The 12313-nt window shown below is 39.2% G+C and overlaps 1 protein-coding gene and 1 long non-coding RNA gene across 7 annotated transcripts in view; both read left to right on the plus strand.

Moving 5' to 3' along the window:
- The window catches only part of LOC107226471 (orexin receptor type 2), a 66342-nt gene extending 60743 nt beyond the window's left edge, over window positions 1–5599 (plus strand). For 5 of the 6 annotated variants that reach the window (XM_046733703.1, XM_046733702.1, XM_046733701.1 and 2 more), the window contains 2 exons: window positions 633–745; window positions 4663–5599. In XM_046733703.1, coding sequence (XP_046589659.1) covers window positions 633–745; window positions 4663–4898 — 349 coding nt within the window. In that variant the 3' untranslated portion in view covers window positions 4899–5599. Of the gene's footprint in view, window positions 1–632; window positions 746–2146; window positions 3313–4662 lie in introns of those variants that run through there. The other variant, XM_015667292.2, reaches the window with a different exon arrangement.
- A 1327-nt stretch (window positions 5600–6926) lies between these two features.
- LOC124293307 lies at window positions 6927–8623 on the plus strand. The gene is made up of 3 exons (XR_006903229.1): window positions 6927–7332; window positions 7605–7716; window positions 7957–8623. It is a non-coding gene; the product is annotated as an uncharacterized LOC124293307 (long non-coding RNA).
- The last annotated feature ends 3690 nt before the right edge of the window (window positions 8624–12313 follow it).

Below are 12313 nucleotides of genomic sequence, written 5' to 3' on the forward strand. Positions count from 1 at the left end.
TATCTACATGTAACCAGATGAGTTCAAATGAGACCATACAAACCTTTGTTTCATCACGTTTTATGTACGACCACTTTTTCGATCTGACTGTACGTCCAGTACCTTCCTGATTTAATTTCCGCATCCATATGTCGATTTTGGAATTCTGTTAGCTCTGATTCATCGATTCATGTCGTTGAACGGCCGCTAGTCGTCTGTATACGTTAATCTAGAACATGTATAACCCACTTAACACGAATTTAGAAACTCGCCCCATTAGTTTTTAAGGAGCAAACGTGTTCTCGTATATTTATCCAAGCTGAAGCCCTGATAGCGCGGGACTCCGCGCCGTTGTGTCGTGAAATATAGTTTTTATAAAATTTCGCCGTCCGACATTGCGGAAAAATTAATTGAAACTCGAGCCGTTTGTACCAGATTCTACAGAGCTTCGTTCGTGCCACCGCGCAGTAATTGAAAATTCACGAACAAAAGTGTCCAATGGTCTAGGAACCGTTCCACGAGCTAGAGCGAATCGAAAAAATCATTTCCATTCCTGTTGTACATAAGAGAAAATTCAATAACGCTTGTCTCTCAGACGTTCTACACTGCAATTTGTTCAATGCAGTTTGGTTTAACGTCAGTTTTTATTGCAGGTATACAGTGGAAGTTAAGGCGAACCAGACGACGAAGACTATCAGTTTGCTGGCCCATTGGCTCTGCTACGCAAACAGCGCAGTGAATCCTCTCATCTACAACTTTATGAGCGGTAAGTAAATCACCGAGCGTGGGTAACGATCTCGCCAGCTCAAAGTAACGTTATCGTATTTAATCCTACCGCAGCATCTTATTTTCGCTTTACAACAAGAAAGACGCGTGTATCGCTTGATTAATGAAGATGTCAAAAATGCAACACGACAAAATTGCATTTTCCCAAAGTTGCCCGTGGAGATGAAAGATTCAGTTCATCACTCATTTGCGACACCCTGCAAGTTCTGGCATCGCACATATGACACATATCTCCTAAGCATATGCCTAGATAGACGTACGAATATCTTTAGCACGTTCATAAGTCTGTGGAATATTCGTGCGCATTGGACGAAAGTTAAATATAATAGGTGTAAGGTTGTATATTAACATACACGCGAAGAGTGTGTGCGGAGCAAATATACCCTGAGACGACAAAATTGATTGAGGTAAAGTTCACTACACTGCACGATGTGCGGTGAGGGTAAAATTATAATCACTTTTCAACCAGTCATTATTCCTATCGCTTTTCTTCCTTTTTATCAACCATCTCGCATTCTCATTTAAAGATCGCCGATCATTGTCTTCCCTCAAAATTCTTCCAGAACATTGAAGAATATATAAGAGAACCCATTTGCACGCATTCGCGAGCATTTGAATTCGGAATGCCATTACCGGTCGCGAAAATGATGGGTTCAAAGATTAGAGCTAAAAAATGTATAACAAAGATAGATCTCCATTTCTGGTGGAAGAGAATTAGGTACCATGACTGTCTCTGGCAGGTGTATAAAACGATTTTTTTTTTTTGTACGAACGGATGATCAAGCTGGTAGAATATTTTGGAAAAGTTATTCCATACCAAGAGCATCAAGGTATAATCATAACGCTGTGCAAATCAATGAATTATGAATATTATCGTCCTGAACTTTATTATTCTGCACCCACGGTAAATAATTAATAGCCATAAATGTAATGGTTGTACGTCGGTTCCCTCGGTACAAAGCAAAGAGGGTCAAAGTTTTGTCCCGTTTGCATATTTACGTCCAAACACGAAAATTATTCATGATACGACTACGCACACATTTGCCGTATATAATGGGTTTGAAATGGGATCTCTGTACGGCGTTTTATACCACAATTAATTCCCACATCGTACCCGGACTCCAATTTGCGTTGGGAATGAAAAAGGTGATTAGTAAACTAAAACCCAATTTTTCAATGCATCGTTTTATCCAAGGAGGACTGGCAAACAAATGTTACATATACATCCACTATCAAGAATCACGGTTTATACGTATACATATATTACATTATCGATCAGCCTACGTCCGATTAGAATTAGACTCCCGATAATACTCCGTAAGCAATAAATCGTGAATAAATCGACGGTGCTGACAACGATGGATTTCTGATTCGTTTCCAGGTAAGTTCCGGCAGGAGTTTCGTCGCACGTTCCTGGACTGTTCGCCGAACAACGAGAACGGCGGTGTGAGTCGTCGGCCGACGATACCGAGCGGTTATCGGCTTTCGCAAAATCGGCGTGACCTTTGACCCTCGCAATCAGTGCGACGCGTCACCTGGGCCAAGCGTTCGTTCGAAAGTCGAATGGAGCCTGAAACTGTGGAAGAAAATGCGGGACCAGCAGAGAGGCGGATTTCTTCCAGTCTTGGTACCTGCAGGATAGAGTTTACCTACAGATCGTATACCTGAGCCTGCGCTGCGTCGAGCAGTTTCAAAGAATCTGCCGCAGCGAAGTCGGAGGGAGGAAAAGTAACGATCGTTAAATTCCAACGATCAACTGATCTTTGATCAGTCAAAATCCAAATATATCTTTGAGCTTATCCTCGTGTATTCATTGATTGCTATCAATGTTTGACCACCGCACCGGTTGATATGTATAATATTATTATAGGTGTATTAATTTTTAGCCAGATGTTAAAATAGCATTGCTGTAAATGCGTATAATGCAGTGACGAAATTTTGTATTGTGGCTGTGTTTAAAATGTACACCTTTATTTATTTATTTATTTTTTTTTTCATCTCTTCTTATCCAGATTATAATGGATTTTAATACTTGAAAGACTTTGAAACGATATTTATATTTTTTTTCTAAAATACCGAAATGGCGTAACTTTTTTTCAGATGATCTATTACATATATTATGAAATCATAAAGTATCGAATAAAGATGTTAATTTTTAATACAAATTACGGAAACTTTGACAAAGCCCTTGTAATTAGTTTTACGGGCATTCAGTGCGTCAATTGATCAAAACTTAAGACTGTGTGTTGAATTTTACGTGCAGTATGAAATGAACGACTCTTAACTTCATCTACCTGCATAAAATAATTCTCGTCCTTATTATTTTTTCAAATAAAGAAATAAAAAATCAATGTAAGTTTATTATAATTATCGGGCGCACGGTAATAACAGTGATATTGTAATTATAAACATTTTATCGAAATTTATACTGCTGTGATTCTTGATGAAAATCTCGAAACCAAATTGAACAGATGTATACGTACCTGTATTGTAATATGTATGCATGAAATTCCCCTGTATATAATATAGCATAAATCATGATCGACATTTACGATTTTTTAAATTACGAAAGTAAACTTACGAACCTTAGTGCAGAAAATCTGCAAAATCCGTGGAAATGGGGATAAAATAAAAACGGTTGTAACCGATATCGATGAGCTGGATCACCCGTCGTCTATTTTCGTGATTATTGAGAAGCGCTCTAAAATCCCCGACTTGTACATATATATTATGAATATTGCACTTACTTGATATAAACATTAAATGTAAACTAATGGTAAAGTCACGAGTACCTATTATATGGTACAACGATACCACACATAAATATAATGCAATTTATAATTTTGTACAAATATTATGGGGAAGTATTACGCTAAGGTATTGAAAGAAAAAGCAAACTATATCGTCGTATATGAATCCCTCGGTGTTACTCGGCTACTTATAGATTATAACAATTGTGACTACCGCTTATAAAATTACCTGAAGAGAATACGGTATGCTGTGTAACTATAGTCGAATCTTGATCATGACCCACGTGTGGTGATCGGACGAAATGGATATTCAATTTTTAATTCTACCCCACGTACTGGATAGATCGTAACATTCGAAAGACCGTTAATTCTCCGTTGCTAATAAAATAATTTGTACTGTATGAAAACTTATTGGTATTTGTACTTACCGGGAGGAAAAAAAATTCAATGGAATATTTATTGTAAAACCGTTGCTTCGTGTTGGATAGTAAATTTTGTGCCATTACTACTTGGATAAATTAAATACCTCAGATAAATCTGACAATTTGGAAAAACTAACAGAATGAATACCAAAATGTACCAATAATATAAAAATAAACCAATTACTTATCGGTAACCAGACTGAAAATTTTTGTTCAACTTTCCCGTAGCAGCGATCGGTTTTCACCAATTTCAGAATTCAATTTTGATCTCTGCGAGTTTTTATCAATATTGTACATCGTAATCTTGGCGGAACAATGACGTGACGCTGGAAAAAGTAATCGATAAGGCAAAAAATTTTCGCCCTGGAAATTTATATTGAAAAATTGCACTGTGATGTTAGGTGAGACAAAATAGTCTCTTCAATTTGATATTCAGTTGGTTTTATGAGATCCTAGGATCCCATTCTTTCCCCCCTTGTGATTTATCGCCCTGAGCCACATTACGCACAAGCTTCACTCTATATCACTAGGTTCATAATCACTATTACAAAGATACGACTTTTTCGAAACAATATTTTTCGACCAACCAGATGAGGTCTTACGATATAGATTATACGCAATCCAATTCAATATTAACGATAAATCGATCCCAGAATAAGCTATTCAAAACATTTTATTCGCTACTGATGCGTGTTAATTAAATTCCTAAAATCTGTATGTTATAGGAAAGTTTCGTAAGGAGTTTCGAACGACTTTCTGTTGCCCAGGCGGAGTTGGATCTAGCCGACGGGGAGCTTATAAAATGGCGAGAGGTGGTAGCACTCCGTGTCATCGATCAAATACGAATAATACTCGATCACAGCCAACAAACAACAACAATAACGTTCAACAAAGTACGGAGGTGATACCGTTGAGCGCTGTAACGAATCCTCAAAAAAACGAGAAACGAGACCAACTGTAATTTTCATCTATAAGGAAATCGAAGATCCCTCAAGAGCACCAACTGTGGAGTGTGCAGTGAAGAATATGCAAAGCAGAAAATCAGGCTAGGGAACTAATTTTAATTTAATGATTTGATTAAGGTGTGGTGTAGCGTATTTTTAGGGTTTGTCTGCAAAAGGATTGGTCAAGTAATCGGTGAAACGAACTGTGATAACGCTGAATGATAAATTACTTTGAAATAGTATAAACAGCGGGACTGCATCAAATATTCCACCGGTTTGGAAAACAATACAATGCTCACCAAATGACAAGGCGTTGAAGACATAAATGACCTAAAATGCGCAGTTAATAAAATAGTTTTATTTTCTTTCTACTGGTCATTCCAAGTTTTCTATTACTTCCACGCGTGATATTACCACACCACAGTATCGCTGCTGTATTTCACTTCAATTAAACTAAATATCTGTATCGCTTTGTTCGTAAACGTAGCAGTTGCTCATAATTTATAGTTTGTACATTTTATTTATTACCGGAATTTACGCTGATTAAACTATAGGAAAATCCGATTTCGTAACTATTTTATACGCATTACAGAACATTTAATTACGAGCTTAAGTCTAACTTGCAGAGAATTCAAATTGTAATTTAAAAAGCTGTAATATGTTGATCTTTAACCGATGAAATCGATTTTTGAAATTCTAATAAAAATCTACGTCTAAAGCCGCCATCTTTCCTGATATCTCAACGAATTTTCTAGCTCCGGATATTCAGTCCCTAATTTAACCTAAAAGTAAATGAATTTTTGTAGCAATTATATAGACTCATTGCCGGTGATGTTGGTCAATTTCCAATTTCAGAAAAAATTTCTTCAATTTACGGTAGTTGAGGCTTTGAGACTCTAGTGAATACCGGTTCATCTGAATTTATATTCGTATACACACCATATTGTATGTATATCGATATTCACAAAATTTGTACATTTGTCAATTAAATTTATCGCCTAATCTACACATTCCTAAATACTTAATAAGATGACGACAAATCTTTGCGATAAATATAGTATATTCATAAGTATATTGTCAATTGCGGAATTTAATCGGTATCTATGATGATTGACGGAGATCGATCAAAAATGAAACTTTTTGCGTTGACTGCAGAATATGAAGACGGATACCCTTGGGTAAATTTTTGTGAGCGATTTGTGATGTGAGTGACCGACTGCGACTCAGAAATGTCGATCAGCTCGATCATCCCCGTGAGAAGACGCGTAACCGCGTCCACCGCCAACCGAAAAGTCTTCGTATGGAAAAAAATTCAGAGTAACTGTAATGCATCACGGATGCGCTAATTTTGTACGAGTTGAAATGGATGCTCCGTATATGAGACAGTATTTAACGCAGTGTCCTGATTTAAAGACCTAAAAAGGTGATTGTCGGCGATATTTTATTTTATTTTTTTGATAGGGAGAGAAGAACGAAGCTTCTTAAAACTTCGAGTGTATTTTAACAAACATTTGAGAGGTACGAGCGAATATTTTTATCAGCCAGCTGTCGCAGAACGGCAGCGTTATTAGCTGACCCGTTAACTGAAGAATATATCTTTAGTCAACGGCTGACCACCGAAGGGCCTAGCCGCTTGAGTTTGGAATAGGCAGAAAAGAAGAAGTGCGTATTTCTTGTCTGAAATGTACAAACTAAAATCATTATACATCATGTCATATCATCGTACATCATACACCATACATCATACATAGTATTGAAGTTCGAAACCAAAGTTCGGATGTTCAGAAAGTGACGTCACCCAAAATTTTTTTTCTCTTGACGTCATCGATCCATAGTAATCAGCTAGCCGAATTCCTCAGTCTGGAAACAACCGCGCAGTAGAGCGGACGGATGAGATTCGCGCTCCGCAGATTTCGAGTATCGGGTTCTTCTACCTCCTGGATCCTGCACGCCGGATCTGCTTCCCGGTGCAACTCGAGTTCCAGGACAAGCGCTCCGTAGTTTCTATGCTCCAGGTCCGCTACCTGGTGAAACTCGACTTTCAGGACAAGCGCTCCGTAGTTCTGGCTGTCCAGATCCTTGACCTGGTGACTTTTAACCTTCAGGACTAATTTTCCGTAGTTCTGATTAAACTTGTCATGTTCACAACAAATTATTTCAATTCAGTTTTCGCGTAAGCACAAATTCAGGAGCTATCAATGCGCTAATGAAATTTCTACAATTTCTTATAATTTTCTCTTAATCTTCTTGGTAAAATGTGTCGGTAAAAAAATTATATTAATCCTTACACAATATTTTTGATGTGTTCTAATAGCGAAAATATTTATTAGTCTTCGAGGTTTAACCCGAGGTGGTTGGCGGTTATGCGGTATGCGGGTTATCGAGGTGGACGAGGAGGAGGACAAGGGGGAGGAGGACGAGGAAGACGAGGAGAACGAGGATTTCTGAACGGTGAGTGAATCACTTCTACAATATTTAATGGCGTTTGTAATTACGTTTTATTTGAAATTTTTTAAACTTGTCATGTTGACAGTAAATTATTTCACTTCATTTTTCGCGCAAGCCCAGATTCGATAGCTCTTAACGCGCTGATGAAAGTTCTATTACTTTTTACAATTTTCTCATAATCTTCTTGGTAAAATCTGTCAACAAAAAAATGATATTAATCCTGACACAATATTTATGATGTGTTCTAATACTTAAAATATTTATTTGTATTCAAGACATAACCCGAGGTGGTTAGCGGTGGTCGTTGGAGGTGGTCGGAGGTGGTTGCGGGTGATCGAGCGTGACGAGGAGAAAGACAAGGAGGAGAAGGACGAGGATTTGTGCATGGTGAGTATAACAATTTTATAATATTTGGTGGCAATGTTGATTATATTTTATCTAAAATTTTTTAAACTTGTCATGCTTACAATAAATTATTTCAAATCATTTTTCGGGCAAGCATAAATTCTGTAGCTGTAAATGCGCTAATAAAATTTATTATTTTATTAATTTATTAATTAATCATATAAATCCTCACACAATATTTTTGACGTGTTCTTGGACTGAGAATATTTATTACTATTCAAGGTATAACCCGAGGTGGTTATCGGTGGTTGTTGGAGGTGGTTGGCGGTGGTTGAAGGTGTTCGGAGGTGTTCGGAGGTGGACGAGGAGGAGAACAAGGTGGACGAGGAGGACGAGGATTTGAGCTCGGTGTATATCATTCTAAAGTATTGAATAGAGTAGGAGTATGAGTAGGAGTAGGAGTAGGATCAGGAGTAGGAGTAGGAGCTCTACCCTAAACTACCCCCCCCTCTACCCTACCCTACCCCCTACTCTACCATACCCTACCCTACCCTACCCTTCCCGCCCCTGCCCTCCTCCTATACTCCTACTTCTACTCCTACTCCTACTCCTGATCCCACTCCTATTCCTACTCCTAATTCTGAATATTAATGTTATGGGATATATAGATTGCGTGTCGAATTGTATCACATATCGAAACGAACAATTCTTTTATTGTCATATTATAGCCGAATATGGTAGATAATCTAATATGTTTCCTAGAAGATTATAAAATTTATAGTTTGCATCACGTATTAATCATAAACGAATCATTTATATCAATGACGTACATGGACTGCATGTACATATATACTTTTTGGTCTCTGCATCATTATTACATCTGACCTATTTTTATTCATGATCTATGTATACATTCTTCTCTCGGGTACCTATACTTTGATTAAATAACTGTTTTGCTACGAATTTTGGAAGATATTTATTTTCATTATTAATTTCTTGTATCACCGACAAGTCGGTAAGTACACTCAGGCCAAGTACTGGCTTGGGCTTATCATTGCGAAGACTGTGTTACTCAGAAGGTGAACGCAGCCAGCATCATGTCGAAATCGGAAACTCTCTGATGTTCTGAGATAAGTTCTCAACTCTACCGTTGGGATATCTCACGAAGCAATTTTCGGTTATCACATCTAAGCCCATGGGGGCAACTGTCTTTATATTCTTGGTCCAATGGTGAAGCTAACCCCTTTGCATTTTTGGCGAAAATTTTTGCGATTTTGAAAAGCGCTGGAATGAATTCTTTCACGCACTATTCCGACGTAATTTTGCGAGAGGAGTCGCTTGGGCGCAGTCCCAATACGCTGCGATCAACGCATCAAAAGTAACAGGCAAAAAACGAGAACCTGTGTTTTCGACGTTTTTCAGCAGGTGCTTTTTCGCTCGCCATTTCTCTACTGTTGGCCCTACGCTCTTTTCGCTGCGTTTTCTGAGTTCCTGAGGGTCCAATTAGTCAGGAAAGGGTCATTTAAATCGAATCTGAGACCATAAATTTTCGGCCCCAAAAATGAAGAAAAAGTAAGGCTAACCCTTTTGCATTTTTGGCGAAAATTTTGCGATTTTGAAAAGTGCTGGAACAAATTCTTTCACGCACTATTTCGACGTTATTTTGCGAGAGAAGTCGATTGGGCGCAGTCCCAATACGCCGCGATCAAGGCATCAAAAGTTACAGCCAAAAAACGAGAACCTGTGTTTTCGACGTTTTTCAGCAGGTGCTTTTTCGCTCGCCATTTCTCTCCTGTTGGCCCTACGCTCTTTTCGCTGCGTTTTCTGAGTTCCTGAGGGTCCAATTAGTCAGGAAAGGGTCATTTAAATCGAATCTGAGACCATAAATTTTCGGCCCCAAAAATGAAGAAAAAGTAAGGCTAACCCCTTTGCATTTTTGGCGAAAATTTTCGCGATTTTGAAAAGTGCTGGAACAAATTCTTTCACGCACTATTTCGACGTTATTTTGCGAGAGAAGTCGATTGGGCGCAGTCCCAATACGCCGCGATCAACGCATCAAAAGTTACAGCCAAAAAACGAGAACCTGTGTTTTCGACGTTTTTCAGCAGGTGCTTTTTCGCTCGCCATTTCTCTACTGTTGGTCCTACGCTCTTTTCGCTGCGTTTTCTGAGTTCCTGAGGGTCCAATTAGTCAGGAAAGAGTCATTTAAATCGAATCTGAGACCATAAATTTTCGGCCCTAAGAATGAAGAAAAAGTAAGGCTAACCCCTTTGCATTTTTGGCGAAAATTTTCGCGATTTTGAAAAGTGCTGGAACAAATTCTTTCACGCACTATTTCGACGTTATTTTGCGAGAGAAGTCGATTGGGCGCACTCCCAATACGCCGCGATCAACGCATCAAAAGTTACAGCCAAAAAACGAGAACCTGTGTTTTCGACGTTTTTCAGCAGGTGCTTTTTCGCTCGCCATTTCTCTCCTGTTGGTCCTACGCTCTTTTCGCTGCGTTTTCTGAGTTCCTGAGGGTCCAATTAGTCAGGAAAGGGTCATTTAAATCGAATCTGAGACCATAAATTTTCGGCCCCAAAAATGAAGAAAAAGTAAGGCTAACCCCTTTGCATTTTTGGCGAAAATTTTCGCGATTTTGAAAAGTGCTGGAACAAATTCTTTCACGCACTATTTCGACGTTATTTTGCGAGAGAAGTCGATTGGGCGCAGTCCCAATACGCCGCGATCAACGCATCAAAAGTTACAGCCAAAAAACGAGAACCTGTGTTTTCGACGTTTTTCAGCAGGTGCTTTTTCGCTCGCCATTTCTCTACTGTTGGTCCTACGCTCTTTTCGCTGCGTTTTCTGAGTTCCTGAGGGTCCAATTAGTCAGGAAAGAGTCATTTAAATCGAATCTGAGACCATAAATTTTCGGCCCTAAGAATGAAGAAAAAGTAAGGCTAACCCCTTTGCATTTTTGGCGAAAATTTTCGCGATTTTGAAAAGTGCTGGAACAAATTCTTTCACGCACTATTTCGACGTTATTTTGCGAGAGAAGTCGATTGGGCGCAGTCCCAATGCGCCGCGATCAACGCATCAAAAGTTACAGCCAAAAAACGAGAACCTGTGTTTTCGACGTTTTTCAGCAGGTGCTTTTTCGCTCGCCATTTCTCTCCTGTTGGTCCTACGCTCTTTTCGCTGCGTTTTCTGAGTTCCTGAGGGTCCAATTAGTCAGGAAAGGGTCATTTAAATCGAATCTGAGACCATAAATTTTCGGCCCCAAAAATGAAGAAAAAGTAAGGCTAACCCCTTTGCATTTTTGGCGAAAATTTTCGCGATTTTGAAAAGTGCTGGAACAAATTCTTTCACGCACTATTTCGACGTTATTTTGCGAGAGAAGTCGATTGGGCGCACTCCCAATACGCCGCGATCAACGCATCAAAAGTTACAGCCAAAAAACGAGAACCTGTGTTTTCGACGTTTTTCAGCAGGTGCTTTTTCGCTCGCCATTTCTCTCCTGTTGGTCCTACGCTCTTTTCGCTGCGTTTTCTGAGTTCCTGAGGGTCCAATTAGTCAGGAAAGGGTCATTTAAATCGAATCTGAGACCATAAATTTTCGGCCCCAAAAATGAAGAAAAAGTAAGGCTAACCCCTTTGCATTTTTGGCGAAAATTTTCGCGATTTTGAAAAGTGCTGGAACAAATTCTTTCACGCACTATTTCGACGTTATTTTGCGAGAGAAGTCGATTGGGCGCAGTCCCAATACGCCGCGATCAACGCATCAAAAGTTACAGCCAAAAAACGAGAACCTGTGTTTTCGACGTTTTTCAGCAGGTGCTTTTTCGCTCGCCATTTCTCTACTGTTGGTCCTACGCTCTTTTCGCTGCGTTTTCTGAGTTCCTGAGGGTCCAATTAGTCAGGAAAGAGTCATTTAAATCGAATCTGAGACCATAAATTTTCGGCCCTAAGAATGAAGAAAAAGTAAGGCTAACCCCTTTGCATTTTTGGCGAAAATTTTCGCGATTTTGAAAAGTGCTGGAACAAATTCTTTCACGCACTATTTCGACGTTATTTTGCGAGAGAAGTCGATTGGGCGCACTCCCAATACGCCGCGATCAACGCATCAAAAGTTACAGCCAAAAAACGAGAACCTGTGTTTTCGACGTTTTTCAGCAGGTGCTTTTTCGCTCGCCATTTCTCTCCTGTTGGTCCTACGCTCTTTTCGCTGCGTTTTCTGAGTTCCTGAGGGTCCAATTAGTCAGGAAAGGGTCATTTAAATCGAATCTGAGACCATAAATTTTCGGCCCCAAAAATGAAGAAAAAGTAAGGCTAACCCCTTTGCATTTTTGGCGAAAATTTTCGCGATTTTGAAAAGTGCTGGAACAAATTCTTTCACGCACTATTTCGACGTTATTTTGCGAGAGAAGTCGATTGGGCGCACTCCCAATACGCCGCGATCAACGCATCAAAAGTTACAGCCAAAAAACGAGAACCTGTGTTTTCGACGTTTTTCAGCAGGTGCTTTTTCGCTCGCCATTTCTCTACTGTTGGTCCTACGCTCTTTTCGCTGCGTTTTCTGAGTTCCTGAGGGTCCAATTAGTCAGGAAAGAGTCATTTAAATCGAATCTGAGACCATAAATTTTCGGCCCTAAGAA

The sequence above is a fragment of the Neodiprion lecontei genome, chromosome 3, assembly GCF_021901455.1.
Source record: "Neodiprion lecontei isolate iyNeoLeco1 chromosome 3, iyNeoLeco1.1, whole genome shotgun sequence".
NCBI lineage: Eukaryota > Metazoa > Arthropoda > Insecta > Hymenoptera > Diprionidae > Neodiprion > Neodiprion lecontei.